This window comes from Vanellus vanellus (assembly GCF_965231255.1).
Source record: "Vanellus vanellus genome assembly, chromosome: 5".
NCBI classification, from domain to species: domain Eukaryota; kingdom Metazoa; phylum Chordata; class Aves; order Charadriiformes; family Charadriidae; genus Vanellus; species Vanellus vanellus.
This window is the reverse complement of record NC_138910.1, coordinates 15,064,437-15,090,917: the sequence shown is the minus strand read 5'-3', so window position 1 is coordinate 15,090,917 and position 26,481 is coordinate 15,064,437. Positions and strand designations below refer to the sequence as shown.

Genomic DNA, 26,481 nt, shown 5'->3' with positions numbered 1-26,481 from the left:
CCTCATTGTAACTTCTCCATGAGTGTACATCCCTTTACCTCTGTTTACCTGAAGCGGTGGAAGCAGGAGGAATTGCACCTCAGCGTGGGAATGTGCAGCCCTCGATGCAGAGGGGACTCCAGGCTCTGGAGATGGAGAATATTAACGTGAATCCACAGGAACAAAGAGGGAAGTGTTTTTTGCATGGTGGTGGTGTTTGCATGAGCTTTTACTGTCATAAATAAGTAGGTCAGGGCTGAGGGGACAGATTCAATATGGAAAATATGGAATTAATTTTCAGGCTTCCAAGGCAGTACTATAGACTGGGCTGAGGAAGAGAAGCGGTGTTAAAATATATAGGAATGTGCCTTGAAAGTGACCTTCCAAAGATCAACGGTATTATTCTTGGTGTCTGAGGCACCCAAGTTTAATGAAGTATAAAGCATAAGGGGTTGGGAGGATTTGGTCCAAGTGAAAACAGAATGAGCGTGGGACTGGCAGATGGGAGGAACGTTAGCCCACTCCTTGGTGGAGTTAGTTACTGCTTCTTTATCCTGTTGTTGCCTACGGAGGGGCTTGACAGAAGATATTTAGTGGGGAGGGGAGTAGAGCCTTCCAGTTCCACTTGAATGTCACCGGCTGTATTTTTCTCCATGGGGAAATGAAGGTCCAACGCTCTAGCGGGACACATCCTGAGTGTTTGTACCCGGTGTAAATCTAGAGCAAGTCCATCAACTTCAATAACATCTGCAATAAGCCATGACTGGCTCTTTCTGAACGGAGAGAAGAAATGAACAGCTGTAACTTCAGATGCTGAATTTCTTGGCGTACTCATTTTTTCTTGAGATTTATGACTCTCTTATTCTCTGAGAATGTAGTGAAGCAATTGCTGATCCATGCGTGCATGTGTATATGAGAAAATGTCAGCGGAGGAGTAATACGTATGGAAATCTTGCACAGAGATAGATGGCAAACTGGCCACCTGTTCTTAGGTGATGAAATAATTATACGAAAATATGTCTTCTGGAATAATGATTAAGGGAGGAGGTGGGGGCAGTGTTGGGGGAGGCTAACGATACTTTTAAGTAGTTTACTGTACTTACAACTGATTCTCCTGCTAATTTTACTGCTTCAGCCACTGGTTCTTCAGTAAGTGGTGGTTAGTGCTGCATGAACGTATAGGTTTCGTGAGAGAGAGCAGTCCAGTGTCTGGAGCTAGCTGAAGAGATGGGAAACCTGCCCCCAGGTACCTTCTCTGTCACAGACCGCTCAATGGCAGGTAGGCTGAGGTCAGCAACTCTTATAGATACCCATAACCACGAATCTGCCTATCATTGAGCCTGCTTTTCTTCTTTCTAAAATGGTGTGGCAGAAGTTTCTTTGTGGGGTGTGTTGGGAGGGTAAATATAGCAAATGCTGAGATACTTAAATGCCTTCTGAAGTACCTGAGATACCCTGGGATTGGATTCCCCCCTTCCTGCTGCTTCCCTTCTGGCCAGAGTTGAGCAGCAGAATTGCTTAGTGCTTCTACAAATGAGGTTTTTTTAATGAATTGTTGGCAAAATCTTGATTGCTGCCGAATTTGTTTGCCATCGATGGGCTTGAGATTAAAATCTTGAACTACTTCCTTTTACTTTCTTCTGCTTCTACTATAGAGCAGCTTAAAAAGTGTGCTGACACCCCTTCACCTTCTTCCAGATCACATAATGCCTGCCTTGCCTTCTCTTTCAGAAGGGCTGCTTCTGGAAAGAATGTTGTACCAAATATATAACTTTATGCAGTGTGGTAAAAATGGTTTATTCTTTCTTCAGCCCTCCACTGTCTAAGCCGCCTTTGTTGCTGCAGATTCCGTGTAGTTTCATACAAAGCCTTTCTTTTGAACATACAACAGTTCTCATTCCCGTATTGACTTGCAAAACCTACCTGAAGTGGGAACTTCATTTCGTGGAGGGGGAAAATGTGTATTTTCCCCAAGTGTGGGGGAAGTGCCCCCAAATGGTTTGCTGATCTCGGTCTCTCTGTGTTTGGTTATTGCTTGGTCTCCTGGCCAACTCCCAGCTGTGTCTGCCTAGTTCTTGGTCTAGAGGTGAGTGTCACTGAGGACTTCCTGGGGACCGTTTCGCATCGGAACGGTGACTTGTAATGACCCAACGTGGTGGGCCAGGCCACCGGTTTATGTAGTGACTGGTGTTAGCCCACTGAAGATCAAACAGCTGCTGCAGGTTTCCGTCATCTCCAGTGAAACGAGTACAGCTTGCATCAGCTCATGGCCAGTTCACAGTGAACCTGCTGCCTGGGCTGTGGGTTAACCTCGCGAAGTGTCTCCTGGGGTCAGGTCTGTATGTGAAAATAAGTCTTGGTGTGCTTTCTGATTTACTGGAGTGTGAATAAAGCAAGAAGGCCTTTCACTTACAGGCTCACTCATCGGCATATATTAGTAACGCTCATCAGCTTTTGACTGGAACTTTGATGGCATAATTACTCTAAAAGGGTAACATATTCAAAACTACCTGTGTGACTTTGGGAGTTAGATTCCTAAGAGTCTTAGTCACAGTTTTAAACAGGAATCAGCTTTTTAAGCCACACATACTCCTGGAAGTTTTAAGAAAAGGCTTCTGTTATCATGTCTTTAAAATGACAGTTTTTGGGACGAGCGTGGCAGCTCTGCCACTCCACTCATTTCAGATATTAAATAAGGAGGTTGACAAAAGGATTAGAAAAATACTGTGGAAAATAGATTATCGGGGGTAATCTTACTAGAGAGGCCAAGATATAAAAATGTCTATTCTTCAGTCACCTGACAGCAGGAGGAATGTGAGCGTGTATTTTCAGCGATGTGTTCAGGAGAGCTGGGAGGATGGCTGATGTCTCGGCCATCACTGTAGACAGAGCAAAAAAAAAAAACATACATTTCTCCGGACTTGATTTGGTGCACTGAATTCAAACGGCTTGTGACTGCAACAGTTCCAGTCACCAGGGCGAACATGGTTATCGGAAGAAACAGATAAACTAAGAAAACAGTCTTGCAGACCCTGGTATTTGTGTTTGTGTAGGTAAGACTTTAATTTGCTATCAGTCTTGGGTTTCTTTGTGAGCAGTGATGGATTAACCTTGGTACTTGTGCACGTCCAAGACTTGCATTCCTGTAACACTTGTAATGCAAAATCTATTTACTTTGCGACATACCTGTGAGATAGGGACCTACTATATGTCTCACTTGTACAAGTGGGGAACTGGAGTGTTCAATAAAGCTAAACGCTGCGCATGGGATCACACAGGAAAGTCTGCAGCAGGACAGGCAGGAAGGTGCAGAAACTGGATCTCAGTTTCCATGAAAACCACCAAGCTCTGGTCCACGCTCTTCCCATCAGGTTCCTCCTCGGTGCTGGACAAGGTGGGGTTTGGCATTTCTAAGGAGGAATGATGTATGTCTGGGAGAAGATGGGGAAGGGGGAGCGTGCCCCAGCTAGAGATGCCACTCCAGCTTCTTCAGCGAGCCTGGCTTCCCCGATGCTGGAACAGGCTGCCTCACAGTTATCAAAACTCCGTTCCTCTGGACAAATCCCTGTTCTTCCTGTGCCCAGAGCCAGCTCTGCTCTTTTTAATAAAGTTGATGTGAGTGGTTGGGTTGATGATGAAGCCTTCTGCCCAGCCGCTGGCTCCACATCTGCTGCCGCTGCGCTGTGTCCCTGTGCTGCCTGTGGTCCCTGATGGAGGAGAGCCGCCCTCACTCCTTGTGAGGGGCACCAGTGTTTTGGGTTTTGGGGAGAGAAAGCTGTTGCAAAGCCAGCAGGAGGAATTTTTTGTTTTGGTTGCATGGTGAACAGTAACAATATGAGTTTTACTGCTCAGAATGTATCCACATTTATAGGATGCTATATTTAAAAAGGAGAAAAAATGAGTCATGGGGAGCTATGCTAATGCTGAGTATTTATGTCTACCTCTTGTGAGGCTGAAGGCAGCAGGAGTTGAGCAACACTCTTGTGGGGTGTCTAGAGGATTTACGGATCAAACTAAAGCCTGCTGAAGTCAGCCGTAAGTCACGCTGTGCCTCGCTCGGGGCCCGTATCGTGTGCCGTGTGCGGGTTACAGTGAAATACTCTTCTTGGGAGAAACCTGGGAGTGCTGGGTGCTGTCAGCTCCCCTGGGCTGGGGCAGGAGCTCGCCGAGCCGGGGGCTGCAGCAGAGCCCTCACCCTCGCGGGGGCGGCTGCTCCTCCACTGGAAGGTCCCAGCCAGGGGAAGGATGGATGTCCCTGTGCCTCTCGGGCCATGCCTCCCGTACCGCATGAGCGGGTACCATCACCCTGGTGGGAGCTGGCAGAGCCTGGGCATGTCTCGGCTTCTGCCCGCTCCTCTGCGAGAGCTGTGGTCCCCAAGAGAAGGAAGGTCGGGGTCCACTGCGGTACAGGCTGCCGGAGCTCTCCTTCCAGAGCCTGCTAGGGATGCAGGGATGCCAAGGTTCGGATACTTTGGCTTATGGCACGTCTTGACACTAATTCAGTCGGCTTGCACTTAATTATGAAGTGCAAGGATTGGGTTTTGTTTGTTTGCTTGTTTATTTAAAAGTTCCTTAATGAAATATGGTTCTGTTTGAGAGTGCCAATGAATTCACCTTTCTGAGCGTCTGCCTGCCAGGGTGGCTAAGCTCTGGTTGCAGGTGGAAGGACTGGGACTGGGATTTCACTGCTGGGTGGGCCAAGAACAGAGGATGGAGGTAGACTCGCTGTGAACAAACCCAGACAGCACAGTGTGCCCGGACAATGCAGATTTGGTAACAGCAAGGTGCTCTGCAGCTCCTCTGTTTTCCCCACTTATTTGAGAGAAGGAGTTTTCAAAGTGAGCAGAAAATAATTTTTACAGTTAATCTTCAGGTTTATTGGGCTATTGTTGGGGTTTTTTTTTGTTGTTGTTGTAGTTTGGTTTGGATTTTTTAAGATTTGGTCATATCGGTATCAATATGAGCATGTTCAATATGTTTTTGAAGGGTTGACTGGGAAACAGAAAAGGCTGTAATGGTGCTAGGCTGGTTCTGATTTGTGGAAACAAATACTCGCTCATCTTGCAATCTTAAGAGGGGTTGAAAAGCTTTTGAGTAGGGATCTGTTATTTGCATTGCTGGAAGCACAAAGCCTAATGGTAAGTCAGATACACAATAGCTGGAACAAAGACCCACCCAACCCACGTTGAAAGGATGTTAATGGACATTGGTGTAGTGGGAATCCCATGCATTTTTGTCTTGAACTGTCTTTCCCACTTAAAAGGCCACTAAATCATCCACTGTAGCATGTCTCCAGGCACCTGGTCACTCAAAAAAAAAAAAAAAAACCCAAAACAAAAAAAAAACCCAAAACTTTAGAGTATTTACTTCTGTGAGTTTGTGAGCCTGTGATACAAGCTCTTTACCAGTTGGTTGTTGTGACACAGAAAGACAAAAAGGTATGAAATGATAAAAAGTAACAGGATGCAGATGGAATTTAATCTTTCGGGCCCATCCAGACATTGTTATCCGGTCTGTCATCTGTACTTAACATACCCAGATAGCTCTTGAGTGATCTGCATAGACAGCTGGCAATTTAGTAGAGATTGTGATCTTCAGAAAGTATGTAGCTGATGTCTTGTGTAGTACTTGGTACTGAAGTATTAGTGCCACCAGTGTAAGTACAGGACTTGCTGGGTGGGGGACATCTATCTGTAAAGTAGGACTCATGAGGCCGAAGTTATTCGGTACCCAGCTCAATCCCAGAAATAGTCATCAAGGGCATTAACGGACCTTGCGTTGGGGTGATGAACCGGGAAGGGGGAGATCACTGAAGGAATCCCTTCTGCTCAGGAGTGCTCACTGCTGAGCTGCAGACTGGAGGTTGCTTTGATGGCTGCTGGCGTTTGGTGGGGACAAGAGTCCCCAGCTAACCTCGAAGGAGGAGGAGACGTGCCCCAGTGCTCTGGCAAAATCCCAAGCTGTTGAGAATTGGTTTTGTGAAACAACAGTGCAACATGAAGTATTGCCATTGTAGCTCTCAGAGCAGCGTATGGTCTCGCTGTTAAGGTACCCGCCTAGCCACAAGTCTACATCTGATGGAACCGTCCTTGGAGAACGAGGCAGGTATTGCCTGAGCCCATCTGGTGCATGTACTGCTTCGCTTCCGCCTGAAGAGACCTTGGTGGGAGCTAGTGGAGGATCGTAACTCTGGATTAAAAGTCTGAAGCTTGCAATGAGGTGGACTTGAATGAGTACTTGCAGCTCTTCCTTCAGAAAATATTTTGTAGCTCAAGGGCAGAGCGCTGGGAAAGACTTCTCTATTTCTTCCACATGCTGTGGATGCTTTCAAATTTAATCTGCAAAGAGGCAAAATAGCAGGCATGAGGAGCTGAGTGGGACGTTTGCTTTTCTTGAGGTTTGGTCTGCTCTGAAGAGATACTGAACACTTTGTTAAAATGCTCTGCTGAGCATCGTTTCCTCTGCGCATTCTGCAGAATGGCTCCATGCAGCACAGAGATGCTGATAAGATGCTGCATCACCCTTGTCCTGTGAGCAGCAAGTGTTTTATTACATGAGATTTACCTGTGGAGCATTAAGTACATCTTCAGAAGTTTGACTGGGACTGAACGCCTGCGGAGCGTGAAAAGTCTTTCATCTTAATCAGCGAAGTTAGCTAAGGGGATATATGTAATTTCTTACTCTTTTTGCAATGTAGCAAGTCTGTTTAATTAAGCATCTGGGATTTGAATTATTAAATAACAGAACAGTTTCAATCTACTTTTTCTCTTGGTAAAGATCTCCAGCAACCCATTTTTATCCCTTGGATTTTTCAATTGTGAGCTTCAGAAACTCTTTGAACCTCAGGAGGATGACTTACTGGGTCCGGGAGGGCACAGAAATACAACTCTTATGCTAAGGTCTCCTGAGCGCAGCAACTCACTCCCTGTTGTTTGTATACCAACCTCACAGGAATACAGGAATAAATGTTAGGTTGTGGAAGCAAAGCAGAAGAATTGTGTTTTCAGGCATATCCTGATGCGTTGAAGCATCTGTTTGGTTTTGTGCAGCAAAAGGATTTGAGACCAATTCTGTGGTTTGGAGGTCAGATTGCCTCATCTGTTTTGGGGTAAAAAAAAAAAAAAAAAGAGAGAGAAAAATAACAGTAGTTGCAGTTTGCAGTGGGCTCGGGAAGGCTTCCAAAGGGGTGGATGGGTCTAGCCGAGAGGTGGGAAGGGACAAAGAGGAGTCGTCTAAGCCAAAGTGGTGAAGGGCTGCTGAACTCGGGTGATGGGTGGTGGGTGGAGGTCTGCGACCTTCACGGCAGTGAAAAGAGGAGCTGAGGAAGGAGATGCAGAAGTACCTACTAGTATCCATGGTGGGGGCAGAGGTGCAGGCAGCCCTGGGCAGGGTGTCCTCGTGGGCAGCAGGAGGTGAGGGACCTGCTGACAAAGCCACTTGGCCTCAACAAGCTCCCAAAATGCCTCCCAACCTCAGGACCGCTCCGGCTCCCCGAGCCCTGCTGAGCCCGGGCTAATGTGCTCTCGCTCCTGTTTGCGACCGGTGCACTTCAAAAGCCCTGTCGAGTGGAGGGGTGGGTGGACAGGGTGGGTGGTGCTGGTGACCCAAAATATCATTTCCCCTTCCTAAGGCTGGGCGTATACCAAACTTGTGTCTCTGTGTGGTAAAAGAATATGAACCAAAAGTGCTGAGAGATGCAGTGGTTAAATGGAAACATGCTGTGGCAGGATGAAAGTAATCTTGTCCCTTACCAGCCCTCAATGCTTTGGGGCTTTATTTATTTATTTTTTTTTTTAAGTGGCTGCAATCCATGCCATCTCTATCTGTGCTCTTAATAGAGAGATTTTTATATGCAGAAACATGTCAAGACACCGTCAGGGTAAGCCATCCCATGTTGTGTTATGTTTTATCTTGACCCTGTGAGCTATAAGGATATCTACAGTTGTCTTTCAGTTCAAATTTTATTTTTGTAGTGTCCTTGAATGTACGGAAGCATATGAAAAAGACCCCTATGTGCAGTGAATGTCCCTTAGGGAGAATCCAGCAGTGCAAAGAATGGCCGAATGCAAATTCTTGCTCTTTCTGTGAGTCTGGTTTGTAAAATATGACACAAATGAGAGACTTACCTGAGTTGCCAGGACGAAGGCTAACAGCTGTTTGCTTTGTGTTTAAAAATAATGGCACTACGCAGGCATAGGAGTGGCATATGAGATCTACCACAAGGTCAGAGCAACACAACACAACTTCCCGCTATTTCTGAGGAAAGACCTTGATGTCTTGATTTTGTGGTGACTTTGCAGCAGGATAGCCGTGTTTCACAGCTGTGTGGTGGATAGAAGTTAAAAGCGGATCTTCCTGAGCTCTGATGGCAGAGCCTAAGCATTTCTGTGAAACTTCTCAGCCAAGGTCTGTAGGGGATTGAAATTCAAGAGAATCTGAGCAAAGAAGCCTGTTCACGCAGGAGAGCGGAGTAATTAAACCAAAACGATGCTCTGGAAGAGCTAATCAAGGATCAGGGATTCTTCTTGGAAAGTAGCTCTTGGTTTGACCTCAGTAGTCTGGACTCAGAAACTTAGTCCAGTTACTTTGCTTTGCTCAGTTCGTGTGTGGTCTTACCTGTGAAACGACCCTTCCCATTGCCCAGGTAAAGCAGAAGTCCTGTACGCTTGTGGGAACCAGCGCACCGTACCGCTGCGGGTACAGCTGCTCATAGCCCCACTCACTTTCAAGGAAAAGTGAGTGTGTCCAGCCCCAGTAAATGATGAGCAATGTGGTGATACTGGTGTTTAACCAATATTTTATCCTCTTGTCTCATCAAACGTCATTGTCTGCCCCTTCGCCGATACCGAGTGGTGTGTTTGCTGTCGGCTTTGCTGCGGGGAGGGAGCTCCTCGGTGGGTCGGCTCCTCATCCCTCCAGGACAGCATCCCCTCGGGGTGTCTGACTGCACAGTTTCTGGAAATCTGCTGGTGCCAGACTGGTGATTAGACAGAAGGCATCGTCTTTGGCATGGGGCACTGGGAGGCTGAGTACCTTGAAGGTGTGTGGTGTGTTTCTCCCATGTGAATGCCAGAACCAGTTTATAGGGCAAAAGCAGATGTTATTGTTTGGTGTGTGTGTGAAAGATGCTTTGTGGCAATGGCAGCGGTGGGTGTGCTTTTCCCTTTTCCTTTAACCAAGGAGAGACTCTGCTGTTCCTTTCCGCTCTTTTCACTTTTTTTTTTTTCTTTTTTTCCCCCCCAAATAGCAGTTGATTTCTGAGGGGGTTTGTCCTTTCCTGAAGTTGTGAGTGAATTTTGATGTGATTGCACAGAGGTAGTGGTGGTTGGAGCCCTGCTGTTGCCTCGTACGTTGGAGGTGCTTCACAAGAGCGCAAAACATTTTTGAGGGATGATTTCCCATAGCATGCTAATCGAGTGAAGTGCTGCAGACTCGCTTGCTGGCACTGTTTAAATCCATAATGCATCACCACCTGCCAAACCACGGGACATAATGGAAGTGTTAATGAATGTACATATATACCCTCCCACGCAGCTGGAAGTTGAATGACTTAAAAGTTGAGGCAGAGGGTTTAGACTGAGCATAGAGGGAGATGGGCTTAGGGTATCCTGATGCAGGTCTGTGCTGAAACTGGGGGGTGAGGGGTGGGCACAGGGGTCTGAAGTTGGGTCAGCTGACCCATAGGGTGTTTTCAAAGATGTGTTGATTTGGGGCTGCTGCTCTCCGATGCATGGAATCGCCCACTCGTGACACCTGAGAAAGAACTTGACCGTTCAACAGCAAAACACAGGTACTGAGCATCACTGGCTCAGACCCTGGAACATCTTTTCCAAAGGGGTATCCTTGCGGAATGCTTCTCTCCTGTGCTGACAGGGTGAATGCACTCGATCAGAGGGAGGGCTTGACTCAGGCATGGGTAAACTCTGTTCCTCAGGAGTGGTTTGGCCAATTGCCTGCTGGTCTGAGTGTCAAGGTGTGCGTTTGCCCACCGGGAGGGCTTGCCCGGGCTGGCAGGGGGCGGGAGGACAGCAGGGAGGGACCTGAGAGCCACACAGCTTGCCAAGGAGAAGGGCTGAGAAGAGGCACCAGGGCTGGCCAGGCATCTGTTTGGGATGCTGGTGGTGTACGTGCGCCCTGTCCTCAGGCAGGACTGTGGGGACGCTGTGGCTTCACAGAGCCATGTGTCACCACGTGTAGGGCAGCCTGTCACCCAACCCGCTCCTCACCCCAGTACCCAACCCCGAGCTCTGCCCACACTCCTCTTTCAGACAAGCCCAGTGGATTTGCCAAGTACGGAGTCGCCTCCCCAGTGTGTTCTACGTAAATAAGAGGCTCGTGCTCTTGGCAGGCGCTGTAATGAGCCTGGAAAAAATGACTGTTACGGTCCTGGGCCAGTGATGAGATCTTGGAGTCTTCCAAGTGACAGAGTAATGACATGGACCTGGGAAATGCCTGGAAAATAGCCTTCCACACGGTTCTGGGATTTAGAGTCATGAAATTCTGCCTAAAATCTGCCAAGTGCCTATTTGGCTAAACCTGGGATTTGGCTGTTCCTTCATCTTCTGAAGTCCATGCCGGTGAAGCTCACTAAAGCTCCAGCGTCGCAGACTAGCATGCTCTGTGCTCTTCTATACCTGCAAATGAGTATTAAATGGGTTGCAGGGAACCGGGAGGACTGTCCTCGACCCAGGAGCCTGAGAAAACTGAGAGCGAGCCCTACGAGCCTGCCCTGCGCTCTGAGGTGTAGAAGTGTTGCAGAAACATCTGTGCTGTCCCATAGCTCACAGGTCGCTTCAGGGAACGCTGCGATGCAGAGAGGGAATGGGTGATCTGTCTTTTTTTCTCATGGGATAGGGACAACAATAGTTTCTTTGCCTAGTAAGGACAAAGTCATGAGTCAAGTTTTGCAGAAGATTTGTAGTAGAGCACAGGGTTTGGAAATAGCCAGGAGATCCCCACTCTTCTCATCTTCCACCCCAAGAGAGGGAGCATCGGCCTGGGATTTGATAGGATTCCCTAATCCCCTCGTGGAAGTGCTATTGCCAGGAACCTTTGCAGCCTTTGGCTCCTTACATCTGTCTGAAGAGACGCAAAGTGTGTTTGCCAGGAGGGAAGGGTGTCTTTAAAAAGCCATTTACATCCCAAAAGACATCTGGTAGCAACACTGGAGATGTAAAAAGCATTAAATACTGATTTGAGCCTGACTGGAAGAGAAACTTGGAGCCAAATGCATTGATTGATTTGTGGGAGGGTAACTGGAATGAGATGGCCCTGTACCCTCTCTATCCATAAACCATCTCCAGAGCTTCCGTAAGTGCCATGAAGTCTGTGCATTGGCTCAGCTGTGCCTGCCCTGTGCACAGCATGATGTCCCTAACGCTACAGCCCAAAGAGCTAGCAAGGAGCTGGGTGGAGGTGTGGGTGCACAGTACCGATCACCCCTTGTTTTGGCAGGGCCATGCGGGGCGATGGTGGGGAAGGTGGCAAGGTGGAGCCATGATAGTCCACGGTGGGCAGTTCTTGGTGTTGCTTGGGTTCCCCCCACAAGCCTGTGCTGTTGCGTGTGAATACATCGTGTGGGCCACTTCTGCCCACCCAAGGCGATGCTGGCCAAGGCCAGGAAGGATCTGCTGTGCACATCTGGCTGTGCCACGCACATCTGGCTGTTGTCGCCAGCAGCAGGACCATGTGCAGGCAGCGGAGCATCTGGCTGCAAACGGAGCACTGCTGCAGCACAGGGCTATTGCTTTGGAAACCTTGCTGAGCAGTGTAAGAGCAGCAAAACCACCCAGGGCAGTGGATTTGGGGTCTTTTTATTGGTGTGTCAGCAGGCTGGGATGTGTAGGAGGGAAGCTGCCCATTTCCAGGGATTGTGCGAGCAGGAAGGGCAGCTATTGGAATTCGAAGCGGCTTCCTCCACTGTAAATTTGTTCTTGCTGTGTTATCTCTGGCTGGGCAGGGCAGGGGAACATCTTGGCTATCTGATTTTTTGCTACAGTATGTTTAGGTCAGTTTCATCAGTTCCCTGATAACATAGGAGAGGCATTCCCGGCCTCACTAGCGAAGAATTTTCAAGAGTAGTACAGGAATCTGTCATCCCCTGATGTCTCCCAAGAGCTTTGGAAATAAATGAGTAGCGAAAGGGATGGCGGATTTAAACAAACGAGAAGTGGTGGAAAGTAGCTGAGCCATCCGCTTCCTCAGGCCCCAGTTACCATGCAGGGATGCTCTCCTTTCACGCCTTGTCAGAAGGTTTGGATCAACTTCCAGTGGACACCCCTAAACTGGCAACCATACAGTTTTAATCGAGGTCTGAGAGATACAGGAGCATAGCTCCTTTCTGGTCGCGTGTCTGGATTCTCCTACAAAAGTGGTAGCAGCAGTGCTGGAACTCTACGGATGACCCAAATCTGACTTCAGTGTTGTTTTTAATTAAAAAAAATAATAATAATGTGGCTTCTGCAGCTGACTGCTAGCTTGTCAGAGTGACAGGGATCTTCTTACGTGTTTTTGAAAAGGGCACTACATCACCGAGAGAAACAGGGTGAAGATTAATGGAGTTGTTGTGGGAGGTGGAGGAGGAGTTGGGGGAGGGAAGCGGAGTTCGTTTGGGATGACATTTGTCAATATGACTGACGCATGCCTTGCTGCATTTACATACGGATCAGGACACTGACAAGCACATGCTTCCAAGTAAATATGAGCGAGCCACCGAGGCCAGCCTGGCCACGGGAAGGCTGCTGCTCAGTGCCACAGCGAAGGCTCCTTCTGATCGCTTAAGGATTCGCGGTGGGGGGAGACAGGGGGCCGCCTACCACCTAAGCAATTTCCAGTGATGTGGCTTTTTATTATTATTATTTGTTCAGACTGTAATTCCATGTTTCCTGAAATAACTAGCAAGTACTCATCAGGCAGCTACTGTCTTTAGCTGCCTTTTGTGTGAATCTCAAGTGCTTCATTACTCCCCTGGTGCGTCGTCTTTCTCTTAGAATAAATCTGAGCAGCATCTGTGTGGTGGGGGAGCCGATGCGATCTCAGGTTGAAAAGGACAAAAGGTCTGGCTGGCCTGGGAAGCCAGTAAGAAGTTCAGGGAGCACAGCCCTCGGGATACAGCATCTTTTGGCGCTGGAGGAGAATTCACGAGGCCACTTCCAGGAGCCGCCGCTACATCCCCCGAATTCAAAACCCAAATGGTTGCAGCTCTTTATTACTGCGTTGAGGATTTTATTTTTAAACAACAGTTGGTTTGTGACTTTTTTTTTTTTTTTCTCCTCTTTAGTAGCAATCTGATAGTGCTTTGATCACTGCTCCAAAAGGAAATGCCTCTAATTTCCTGTGCAGGTCTTGCCAGGTGCTGGGCTCCATCAGATCTGCTGGAAGTGGGAGTTGAGAGCACTCTCACCTGGCAGGATCCTCCTTTTTAGAAAACCTCAGGGAGTTGAAATTTCACTTGGGTTTTGAACAACTTGATGCCAGAACTACAAAGGGTGTCCATGCTGACTTCCCACTGAAGACTTGCACACAGTCCGGCTTTTGCTCCATGTGCCCATTTTGAGTCATTAACCAGGGCAGGAAATCTGACAGACCAGAGGAAGCCTGGCTAAGAGTTAATAATCTTCATTTAATAGTAATTGGCGGTGGTTGTTCATACACCTACGTGTCCTTTGGCTCTTGAAGTTTTGGGACACGGTGATGCCAACTCAAGGGAGAAATTCCTGAAGTTCAGTTGGTCCTGATCAGCGTGACTCAAGGGAGGCAGCTGCCTCCGAAAAGGGCACATCCCTTATTTCAAGGGTTCTCAGTAGCTTCCAGTCCAAGGGTTTGCCTGCAACACATAAGGATGAACTATTTTGGTACCTGGCGAGCGTCTCTGGGTGTGTCGTGGTGGTTGTGTGGCTGCAGCCAGCAGTCTGCAAGAGGAACAGAGAGGGAAGTGTTCAGATCTTGCAGAGTTTCAGCCCTGGAGGCATTGCATGGAGCTGCTAATGCTTGCAAAGTTGCTTGCGAGTGAGCTGTGGCTAGAGGAAGAGTTATTAGTTGCAACCGTAGGAGTAGTTGGCAGCCTCAGTCGCTGATAGTCTTCCTCGGCCTCAAGTGAGGTTGGCGTCTTCAGGTACGCAGAGCTCTGGCTGGGCATACATGAAGAGCTATCCATGGACCTAAGTAAACCGATGACAGGGAAATTCCCTTGGCCGTGGGCTGGTGGAATTGGTCAGCATACGTATGTATACCTATGTATATGCTAAATCTCAGCTTATTGCTGTAGCAGCTGCAGGCTCCCTAGAGTTACCAGTTTTGGAGCTGCAGCAGAGGGGGAGGGAGCTGGTGGTTCCCACGCAGACCCTGCTGCAGCTTTTTCTTGAGGTTTCATAACAGAATTAAGCAATTTGTGTCACATGTTGCCATGGAGACTGTAAATCACTGTCATGCTGGGCTTCTCTGTCAGGGAGCTGGTGTGTCTTTAATTGCACTAACCTCCCCTGCAAATCCAGGGCTTGGTTCTGAGCTCGTTCCCCTGCTGTAATGGCTTTGCCTTGGGAGCTGTGCCTCCAGGAGAGCAGAGCTGGAACGGGGGACAGGGATGCTCACACATCGAGTGTCAAATATCCGGGGTCGATTTTATTATTATCATATGTGGCCACACCTTTGCTCAGATGAACAGAAATTATGATGATTTACACAAGCTTGAGATCTGTCCCACTTGCATTCAGGACAAGTTTTGCTATGAGGATGAGGATTAGATACACTACCTACACGTTGTGGTGATCTGTTGAGGCTTGGGGGTCTGGTCACACAAGCTAAGCTGAATTTCTCCATCTTTGGTGTTTTTATATTCCTTGGCTGCTCCAAGAGGGTAGCTCAGCCCTTCCACTCCATCCCCATGTCCACACAGGTAACCAGGCTTTTACGCAGTTTATTCTGCCTCCCTAAGAAATCCTTTTTGCAGAGGAGGCTCAGCCTCAGTGACACTCTTGGGTCAGCGTTTCTCTTTTTTCCTTGCCGTCTACCCCAGAAGTAGCCACGTTTCTGTGGCTGTCTCAGCATTCCTGGCTTGTGCTGTCAGGACACAGATGTTGCGTTGCTGTTGTGTATGAAGGCACCGGTATACATCAGCCTCCTTCTAGTGACTTAACCAGAGCCCTGACGGCATTCGTCGGCGTAGGGTATGGATCCTTCTCTTGGCTCCTTCAAAATAAACTATATAAATTGTAAGATGATTACCATCAGAGCTTATTAGCATATTACCACATGCTGCTTTGTATTCAGACAATAGATAAAAATGCGTGCGCTTCGTTTTTCTCCTTTGGATCTCCAGCAAACACGCTTATTCTTGCTCCCGTCTGAGGAGGACCGTGTCAGTACTCTTGCCAAAAACACATGAAAATCCGCCCAAGTCTTGTGCACTTGCCTGTAGCGACGTAACCAGCCGGGGCGGAAGCTCTGCGCACCTTTGGGAGTGTTTTAATATTTTCCAGGAGGTGACATATGTTGTTTTTAAGGTTTGATTTATTGGCTGGTTTAGATGATAATCTCGTTGAGGCATGAGCTGTCTTCTTGCTTTGGTTATCAGGGCAGGTGGAGGTGTGGAGGGATTGATGTGCTTGGCTTTCGGAGGGTTTGCGTTACGTACGGGCATGGTGGGAGCATGGGACCTGCCATGGCAGTAGGAGAAGCGTTGCCGTGAGCATTAACTGCTGTCTGGCGGAGACGTGTGGCTGTCTGGTTTTGGGCATGAGTGTGTCTTTTGGGTTCAGAGTGCATGAGGACTCTGCTTAGCAAATACTTGAGGAATTAGGGCAGTTTGGCAGCAGCCATCACTGCAGGGGACCTTCAGCAGTGCCTGCCTTTTTTTTTCCTGTTTTATTACTTTTTCTTCAGTTCAGTTCTTACCGTTTCTCCCTAGGCTACATAATGCTCAGTCTCATAGTGTAAACATACAGTATGACCAAACCTCTGGAAACAACGGGAAGCAAATGCCCCGATTCAACCCATAAGCGTGTTGGGCAGATTCACAGTTTGTACAACGGGCTAAATATTATCCTAGTGCTTTGGAGAGCAGTTCGTGCGAGAGAAGCTCGAGGCTTCTTAGGTCCGAGTTAAAGGGGCCGGTACTAAATGTCAATGAAAATGTAATGCTTGTCTGCTGAGCTTGTGGTTTTGTGATGAGGTCAAAAATCGTGCACAAACGGAGTATGGTTTTCACACCCGCGGCCTGTCCCTCGCCATGTCACTAACAATCGGCCTTTCACGCTGCCCGGCCGGAGCCGCTCTGCTGTGTGAGGAAGGATGGGGTGAAATGTTGGCCACGGAAAAAGCAGAAAATTGTCGTCAGATGTGTTGGGGAGGGGACAGGGTTTTAGCCAGGGTCTCCGTCCTGTGAGGATCATCTGACCCGAGCAGGATTATGCTGAAAGAAAACGTGGTCTTCCAAGGAAAAAAAGAGAAATTTAGTTGAAATTCATAGGTTTCTATGCAGCCAAGTGTGCTGCTTGTTGATGTGTGATCTTGTAAATATGAGAAAGTTGCTTACTTTCCCAAAAGTAGGGGTAAGGAACTTTTCCTTGGGATTATGGTGAGGAACTGCAGTAACACTGGTTGAGAGCTCAGCTGGTGCTTGGTCTCCTTCTCCTCATCCAGCAGCTGTTGCTTGCAGTGGAAATTCTTGCTGTTCTCAAGAATCTCTCCAAAGCTAGTTTAGGAACAAGCAGACTTGATCATGTTTCTTCTTGCTCTGAAAATTTTGGCTTGTCTCAACTTGGACAAGAGTCCTTCGCAGTTTTGAGAAGCCTCAGCGATCTCATGTCTGTGATCGTCCTTTATCTCCCTCTTACAGGGTTTTAGAGGAGAAACTAAGACACTTCCTATACATTTGGCTCAAGAAGAAATATCTGTTAAGTGACCTTAATTAGAGGTCAAGGCATTTAACCCACACAACATGTAGATGATGCATATGGGAAGTTATTCCTGTGTTTGCAGAAGTTCAAGTGCAAGCTGTACTTTATCATACGTAACGTGGTGCTGGGGAGGATGGAGGGGAGGAGATTCCCTCATTTAAAAAATGAAGGGATTTTCTCTTTTGGCATTGAGTTGTGATTGTAGGTGGGAATGTAACTCCCGGAGTTGTGTCCTGCTGGTACTAGTTGGACTATGATATGGTGATCAGAGGGAAGAAGTAGGAAGGAAGTTCTCATGCATACCTCATGGACAGAAAAAGCATACAGTGAATCACTCAGGTTTCATCGTCTTGATATTGGCTTTGTGCATTGCTGTGGTTTGAACGGTGCTCTCATGGCGTGTCTCAGAATCACCTGCCAACACTGAACGTTTTGGGGGATTGTATTTTAGATTATGGCTCAAATTCCACAGGCTGCTTTGGCCTGAGGATCTTTTTCCCATAATAAAAACTGAAGTTCAAATGTGAATGTTCACAACTGCTTTTATTTTGTCTCCTTTCATGCACTTGCCTGCATGTGTGGGAAGGTGGGTATGTAGTGGAGGGAAAGGCTGGTTAGTAGAGCTGTGAGATGACTGTGAAAAGCCCTTTCCCAAAGGATGAAGTCTCCAGTATACAGTAAGGAATGCGGGACCCCCAAGCAAGTGCCCTTACAGTTCAATATTTTTGGATTAAACTGAAATAGTGATTTAGGAGAAAGGGACTAGAGAAACTGGAATATAAACTTGGAAGTCTGATATCTTCTTCAATATGAACTCAAACTATTAGGGGGTTGTGCTCTTGTCTGTTTGAAAAGTGGTTCAGAATGGCTTCTGAACCTCTTTGGAAATGAAGACTCAAAGTTTTTATTTGAAAAATATCAAAACAAAAGAATTTCTGGGAAAAAATATTCTATGCTATAGGCTGAAATAAAATGATATTAGTCAGTGGCTCAAATCACACTGTGCACACAGCAGCCCCGCGGTCTCGGCTCCTTAGCAGCACTTGGGCCAGCGGTGGCACTCAGCGCGTCAGCCTTGCTTGGTGGTCCCTGAGAACAAAAAAGTTAAAGTCCTCTACTTAATGAAGAAAAATCCCTGTGGTCATTAGGAAAGCCTCCAAAAGCTTGTGTGGGAAAGTGGCGGTAAGGATCAGGATACCGACTGTTCATGGGGGCTTCCCCAGAGCAGGTAGCCTAGAGCAGTCCTCGTCCCCCCTCAGCGCTGACCCCAGCCAGTGCGGGCAGCCACAAGGGCACAGGCAATACCAAAATGGATGGGAAAACCAAAATGGATGGGAGCAGGTGCCTGCAGAAAGCATCACCACAGTTGCTCCCATGCTGGACAGCTTGCATCAAGAAAACCGATACCAAGGAAATCAACTGCCCTCTCTCAAGCCTTATCATAAAGATGGAGTTTTCTACTTTTCCCTACTGCATTTTATTTTTTTATTTTTTTAATACCTGAAGACCTGAAAATGCAATGACTTCAAATTTGGGAGATGGCCACCCATTGCCCATGTGATTAGACTGGGCATCGCCGTTGCCCATGTGTGGTGGGCGGGTGGAAGGCACTGCCCTCTGCAGCGTACGTACAAAACCGCTCGCCTGGCCGCTTCTTAAATAAGCGGTCATCGCTGTTGAGTGTTGAAATGGGCCGTTCAGCAATGGCTGCCTCTTCTTCTTTCTCCACACGTGTGCTGTTGCCCAGTTGCAGCCAGTGAATTTATTTTCTTCTGTCTTTGAAGAGTCAGTTCCTCCATGGCTCACAGGAGGTGTGGGGAGCGGTGTGACCATGCTGCAGGGGAAGATGCTCTCCTGGCTCGCTGACTGGCTCATAGCCACAGAAACCAGCCTTCCTGCCACGGCAGAGCTGGAGGGTGTTGGTTGGTTGGGTTTGTTTTTTGTTTGGTTTTGGTTTGTTTGTTGTTTTTTTTTTGTTTGTTTGTTTTTTTTAATAAAAAAGCAAAACAAAAACCACCTGCTCTTCCTGGCCTACTGCTGCCTTGGTTTCATTTCTCAAACTTAAACTTGTCTGCCGGCAGAGCCAGGTCTGGACCTTTAACTCCGGTTTCATCCATCACGGCCAGTTCTGCCTGCAGGTCTGGCCCCAGGATGTCATGGACCATTTAATGTGTGCCGTACCCAGGGTTAAGCAGTGAGGAGTAGCAAGGCTCCGGCTTCTCCGTGGCATTGGGTCACTGGCAACTGGAACTTGGCAGCTGTGTTGGCTTGGGGTGATTTTTGGCATGGCCACATGGGCCCAGCCCCTGTCGGAAAGGTATTCAGATGATAAAAAGTCTTGCACACGCATTTGCTGGCAATTAGTGATCCTTGTAGACGAGGCAGGAGTAAACAAGCCACAGCCATCGCTTTGAAGTGATGGATCTGGGTTGCAGTAGAGCTGTTGGGGACGGTAGGTGCTGCCACTTCTGTCCAAAAGGACTTTGGATGTCAGTGCTTCCTTCATCCTCACTTCATAGGCAATAGGTAAAAGCTGCTTTGTGCACATTGCCCTCTTTTCATTGCTAACAAGTGATCAGAGATGATCTCTTTCTCCAGCAGGTTTAGCACACTGGAAGCATGGCTACAAGCGCTGTTCCCAGCGAAAACCTCCCCACGTACAAACTGGTGGTGGTTGGAGATGGTGGCGTGGGGAAGAGCGCGCTCACCATCCAGTTCTTCCAGAAGATTTTTGTGCCGGACTATGACCCGACTATTGAAGACTCCTACCTGAAACACACGGAAATAGATGGGCAATGGGCAATTCTTGACGGTAAGCGTGCTACTCTCACAGTCCGCTTTCCCTTCTAGCTGAGCGTAAGTGCAAACAGACCTCAGTGCCTCCCACAGCATGTTGTTCCCTCGTGTCCTTCCTACTCTGCTGTGGGCTGCCGGGAATTTGAGTGCAAACTGGTCTGTGAGCCGCGACGCGTGGTCTGCAGCCTATTTCCAGCAAAGCTTCTGCTTCCAGTTGTGTCGGTTCCAGTTCTGCACACAAATGTGCCTTGCAGGAGTGTGAAAACTTACGGGTCACCGTAGACATTTGGGGTGGGCTTCTATGAAGGGTGAATTGTAGCACTGTGAGGTGGCTATTGCTAATGATGCTTCATTGTGGTTAGGCTCATCCCCCTGGGAAATAACAGTGAGCGGGTAACTGAATGAAGGTTATAACCAGAAAGAACATTTAATCAAAACTGTCATCCACTGACAGTGAAGAATCGTAACACCTCTTAACTCCTGTAATTCAGGTGTGATATTTTCATATCTAGTTACCTGGTTCTTTAAAGATGGGTAGGGTACCAGCCTGGAGAGCTGCTGTAACCAAGATCTTCCAGTTCCTTGAAGAAAAATCACTTTCTTGTTTTAAACAAACAAACAAACAAAAAACCCAACCAAACAAAAAAAACCCAAACAAACAGTAACAAATCTTTATCCTGCAGGTGAGGAAAAAGCCCTCTATTACCTAAAGCTGCCACTTACTGTGTGTGCTGCAAGAGACAGACTGACAACAGCCATAAGGGGAATCTTGCTGTTAAATGTATAAGTTCTGTTTGGCTCTATACAATAATTAGGTAGTAAATAAAAGCAAGCAAATATTTTGTCTTGATCACCCAAGTGCACGTATGTTGCCACTAACACAACTGAACTAAATTAACCTCACTTGTGGCAAGTCCCTACCTCCATCCTCTTGTCATGAAGGCGCTCAAGATCTTTGGTGTCCCTGCGTATGTATCATTGGTGTGCGGGGACAGAAAACTGGGGGATTGGCATGAGTGGTGGAACGTGGAGGCTGGTGGGGTTTGCTGGGAAGACCATAAGCTTGGTGTGGACACTTGAGATCTTAGTTGTGCTCTTAAAGATTTATCAGATCCCATTTTAGTGAGTGCAAATGGCCCCAACGTCCTTAAAGAACAGTCTTTACTCAGTATTTAAGTTGTTTTTTTTTTTTTTTTTAATCTTGCCAACATTTGTTCATTTAAATGTGTTAGGAGTTGATAGCTTGTATGAGGGAATGTTTGTGAAATTGGTGCCCAAACAGCCCTCTTGCTGTCATGTGCATCAGAGATACCTGCTCCTCAGTTAATGATCACATAACGTACCTGTACACTTTTACTTTTAAAATTCCAGTGTTGTATAAAAGAAAAATCCAATCCTGTTGTAAATTAAATCCATTCTTTCTTTTTAGTCCAGAATCCAGCCCTCTAAAACAAGCAAACTTTAGCTTCGCTGGTATGCCCCAGCAGGTATGCTGATATAACAGTACCAGCTGCTGTAAACGTTGGTTTTGGCTGAAACAGCCTGTTTTTTCAATTATTTGGAAGTAGAAAAAGCATCTTTCTCTGAATAATTGGAATTTTTGTTTATCCAAAAAAGCAAAAATCAACCCTGGCTGGGGTGGGAGTGGAGAGAGAGGTTGTTTTCCAACAAGCAGAGACTTAACCCTTTGTTATAATGAAAAAGCCTTTCTTTTGCTCAGATGGAGTTTAGTGGCTGCGCTTGGGCTGAACTGAATTCAGCTGTGGCCTTGAATGGCATGTTGGGAATCTCTGACTTTCAGAGTTCGTGTGCCCACAGATGCCTTGCAGCCACAAAAGTGAAACTATAGCTTCTCCTTCTCTTTCCTACCGCTTGAGATTTTAAGCAACCAGAATTTCGGAAGAAAGGCAGTATTCTTGCTTGGAAAAGCATGTGAGCCTGTACCATCTGTGCAGTAGAAACAGGGCATAAAGGCTATCACGTGTGTCTTCTGCCACAGCTTTCTGTCATAGGCTTTGGATCTAGGCCAGTCTCGGAGGTCACAAGAAGAGCAGCTGTCCAAGAAGTATATGGTGGTTACACATGGTTGCATGAATCACTTATGGTATAAAATTAGAGACAAACATGATAGGAAGGGTAAAGATGCATCATGATAAATTCTGGACTTTCCACTTGTCCTGTGTGACCAAATCCTTTACAAGCTGATGTTTCATGCAGTGCTTGGTGGGAATAAGAAGCTGCCCACCCCCAAAATAGGAAGTTGTTTTAGAAGGTGAGACTACGAAGTGAGGATATAGCGTGAGGGGCTCTGTAAGTTCTAAGTTTGCAGAAACAGTTGTTTAAAAAAAAGCCAAATACATTGGCAACCAGCAACTTCATAAGAAAAAAAAAAAAAAAGAAAACACAGCCCACCCTCTTCCAGGCTGTTGCCTGAGCAGTTCTGCACAAAGCATCTCTAGCATTTGGTATATGCCCCAGCATTATGTTGTAAAAAAAAACCCCTTGTGCTGGCCAGCTTGCCAAAAGCATTTGGCTTCCCTCCATGAAGACCTCCACCCACATTTATTCAATAGCACTAACTGGCAGCATGATGAAATGTTTGACTTGCATTTTTTTTTTTTCCTTTGCTGAAATCTCTCACTGAAAGTAGACTTAAATGGAATAGTCTTTTATTTCAGATTTTAGACCTTGGAGCCGAACCTACGCTCAAGCTCTTCTTTTACATATTTGCTCTCTGGTTTGGGCATATGTCTGTGTCTGTTTTCTCACCAAAGAACAGTCCGTGATGGTTCCCTGCCTCCCAGGAGATTGTGGGACCTGTGCTTGGTGTGTTCAAGTCCAACACTACACAAAAAAGCTTTATTGTTGGCCTTACACCAGCTTTATAAGACCATCGACGCAGTGTTTGGAGGACAAGTGTTGTAGAGTGGAACGGGGCACTTAACCTGAATAAGGGATGCACAGGCAATTTGTGGCTAGCCCACTTTCCCAGTTGCTGCCACCCCAATGAGGCTTTAAGATCAGCCTCTGATTTTTCTCTGCATATGTTACGTTCATTTATTCCCGGCTGTTCATGCTGAAATCAGCACGGTGATGTGCTTGGTTAAATGCATTCACACGCAGGTGCCGTATAGACACATCAGGTCAGAATTAAGCGGGGGCCAGGGTTAATATGCTTTGATTAGCTTTTGCTCCAATTGAGTTGCTATCGTTAATTTTGTACACTCCTTTCTGCGTGCAGGCTAACTTAGCGATTAGCAAAGGATTTCTTTTGGTGTGGCTGCAAAATGCCAGTCTGGAATTACTAATCTGGGCACGAAGCCAAGAGTGGAATACTTTAATACAGCAAAAAAAAATCCCAATGGTTCAAAATTCCTTATGGCTTATAAACCACACAGAGAGATAAAAAGGTGGCAAGGAAGAGGAGAGGAAGAGATGGCCACAAGCACATGGATTGGGCTTGTTGATGAATTGGGCTAAACTCTTAGCTGTCAGTAGGGCTGTGCCAACTGGTACCAGCAAAGCAAGGAACTGTGCCTGTGTGTTGGGTGAGAGGAGGCTGTGGTCTCCCTCCTCTTCCTTTTCCTTTCCCAGGTAGGATTTAGACAAAACACTCACTGCCAACAAGTTGCCCTCCTACTCCTGAGCTTCAGTTCTCCATTTTATTTCTCTTCTTCCCAATTCCCCCTCTTGGTCCCTGGGTGCCATCGCGTTGGGCACAGCCCTGGTGTGCACCCCTGTGGAGTAACACCAAGCGCCGTTCCTCCCCCCGGGCTCCCTCTCTGCCCTTTCCACCCACGTTACCCATACATCCCTTTTTGCCGAGGGTTTTTTGCTGCTAGTCATCCCAGGACAGGCTGTCTGCTTTTCTGTTTTTCTCCTCAGGAAGCTTGGGAACAATTCGGCCAGGAGGCCAGAGGGAGATCAAAGGTCACTTCAGACTTACAGGCAGAAGGGCTGGTTTGTGGATTGCTTTCTTTTTCTTTTTTTTTTTTTTTTTTTTTCTATTTAAACTTTGGGTAGCGTCATTGAAAGAATTAAAATTCAAATTAAGTTTATATTTTCATTCTTTTATTTGTGTGTACGGTATTTTCCCTCCCTTAATTGCTGGGATTTTGCAATCTTGAAAGAGGGGTTTTTGTCTTGGGTTGTGGGCACTTTTTTCCTGCCAGGAAAATTTTGATGTTGCAACATGGAAAACACAAGGCTTTGAATACTTGTCCTTTGTTAGAGAAAGAGCTTCTTTAAGGGCTCACATCTTTATTCTGTTTATTGATGTGGAAGCCTTTCTTCTGAAGGCCCCTCTTTTCTTTTTTCTTAATGACAGGGCAAGAATTCAAGTGCTCGGGTTTTCCATGTTATAACATCTGTGTATTTAGTTAGGGCACAGAAGAAGGGCTCATAAAAGCCCCAGTGTTTTCCCACTGCCTGTTTTTCACCCGAGGAAAGCTCTCATGCCAGGGGCAGCGTATCTGTGTCTGAGATGGAGCAGAAGCATCAGAGTGGCCGAGTGAAGCATCTACCTTGCCTTGCTCACAGTATGGGCACCCCATACCTCTTCAGGGTGACTTGGGCTGTAGGAATACAGAATATAAGCAGTGGCCCCTGTGCCCCATCTGCTCAGCACCCAGAATACCAGTTCTTCATCTCAAGCCAGTGGCCGATGGGAGCTGCCTTCTCCCACCGTGCTGCTGATGGAAGGAAGATGAAGACTGTGGGAATGGCTTTCCTCAGCCTGAGACTCTTTGGTTTCACTTGTCAATTCAAGTTAAGTTTTCCCTTGAGCTCAGCTACCAAGGTGCAGGGCAGCTGGGGATGGAGTTTGTCTGTGGCCCCACCTGTTGAAGAAGGGCTGTGGTACCAAGAGAAGAGCAAGATGCGGGAAGAGAAGCACCATGAGGAGTCCAGCTCTGTAACCTGTGGTCCCCTGATAGTGCCACATTCCCAGTTCTGCTTTTTGCTCCAGGGACTTTTCCTGTATTTCATATTAAGAAGTCAAAGAAGCAGAAAACGCCTGGAGTCAGGCTGTTTTGTGCTGCTCCTCTCCCTGGTGATGTGAACCCAGGTTCCTTTCTACCTGCTGACCCATCCGGCCCCTTAAAGGCTTGCACGTGTGCTGTACATACCCAGCCAAAGGAATTTCACTGGAGACTGCTTGGTGAAAATCAAGTCATACACATCGCACTCGGCTTTCCGAGCATGAGATTGAGGTAGGCACAAAAAACCACGTTCGGTCTCCGAGCTTTGTGACATGCAGCCACTCTTCTGGATGCTGGAGGGCAAGGCACCCCAAGAGCTGCGTTGAGCTGCTTTCAGGACTGGCTGCACCCGTGTGCAATCACTGCTTGGAACAGGCTGCTGGTGTCTGATTCAGGCAGTGAAACCCAAAAGCTTCAGTACCCTTCAGAAAATGGGTTTAACTTGCCCTTCTGGTCATCTTTGGCCCCTTAGATGCCATGGACAGAGGAGAAACAGTTGATCTATACACCTAGCTGCCCGGCAAGGTCAAGATAAAGACGTAGGAGGGGATTTTGCCTAGGTATGAAAAGAGAAGAGGAACGCACCTGCACAACCAGATCTGAGCTCCCCGAAGGCTGTGTTTGAATCTGAACTGAATCCAGCCTAGGTTCTAAAGCAAGCAATGCCATGACTTAGATTTCAAAGTGTGTCTCTGCCCTTGGCTTAGATTTACACGCCTGTGTCTCTGGATGGGCACTCAGAGCACTGTCAGTTACCGAGACATCGCCACATAAAATACCTGGAAGCACCGAGTGCTTCTATTTTGGGCCACAAATTCCTGTGTACTCCTGGACTCCTGTGTCTGCTCAGAAGTGCTCTCTAAGCAGCCGCGCTCTTGCCTAACCTATCGGGATTCACAGGAAAATGGTCTAAGAGGGCAGGATTCAATTAGCAAGGAGTTCATCACAACGGTTGGGGTCACATCCACTGGAAAGTGGAAAAGGGCATCTCTTTGCTGAGCAACCTCTTACCTGCGAAGCAAGAAACCGCCCTCCTGGGGTCTCACAGCCTAATTGCTCTTAGTTTAGTCTCCAGCTGATTGTGTGATAGCTCTGTAAAATGCCTTTATGGCTGTGCCCTCTTTGGATGTCTGTTCCTATGTCAGACATAGTCCTTGGCTTCTCTCTCCTCGCTGTTCACCCAAACACATTTGTTAATGCTCCTTCTTGCTTCTTCGGTCAAGTTTGTGGGAACTTCACCAAGTTTGCTGTTGGAAGTCCCTGACCATGCGCTGCGCAGCCTATGAATTTGATTTCAATTCTTGGAAGAATGAGGTAAGGGAAACCCGCTGTGCTTTGGTCCAGCCTTGTTTCCACATTGGCTTTTATGCACTGCCAGTGGGGCAACTGCCAGTAAGAGGCAACTGCTGGTTTTCAAGTACCAGGGGAGGAAAGTTCTTCGCTGCTCATGATTATTTCTATGTCTTCTGGCATCCTGTCTGCAGAAACGGGGATTTTAAAAGAACACGAATGCTGGCTAACATCCTAAATCTCCTCACCCTTTTGGGAAGCCAGTCAACCTTTCCAGTTTCCCCTTCCCAAGTTTTCTCCTTGCTACTTTCCCACTTCTGTAGATAAGAGTTTTCTTGAAGCTTTTGTGGCACAGGATTACAGCAGGAGCACAGCTGCTTGCATCTGGCCTTTTTTTTTTTTTGGTGCCGTTGCCTTCCAGGATGTGGTCCTGTCCTGCCTACGAAGGATGCAGATTGTGCTCTCCTCTCTGCTTGTTTACAGTTCACGTAGCACAGAAGTGTTAGGATGGGGGGGTTGTCTTTATGAAGAGCACATTTAAA

The 26,481-nt window shown here is 47.2% G+C and overlaps 1 protein-coding gene across 3 annotated transcripts in view; it reads left to right on the top strand.

The window, feature by feature from the left end:
• MRAS (muscle RAS oncogene homolog) overlaps positions 1–26,481 on the top strand; it is a 42,933-nt gene that overhangs the window by 3,229 nt on the left and 13,223 nt on the right. For 2 of the 3 annotated variants that reach the window (XM_082483487.1, XM_082483489.1), the window contains exon 2: positions 19,473–19,686. In XM_082483487.1, the coding sequence (XP_082339613.1) occupies positions 19,494–19,686 (193 nt within the window). In that variant the 5' untranslated portion in view covers positions 19,473–19,493. The remainder of the gene's footprint in view (positions 1–19,472; positions 19,687–26,481) is intronic. The other variant, XM_082483488.1, reaches the window with a different exon arrangement.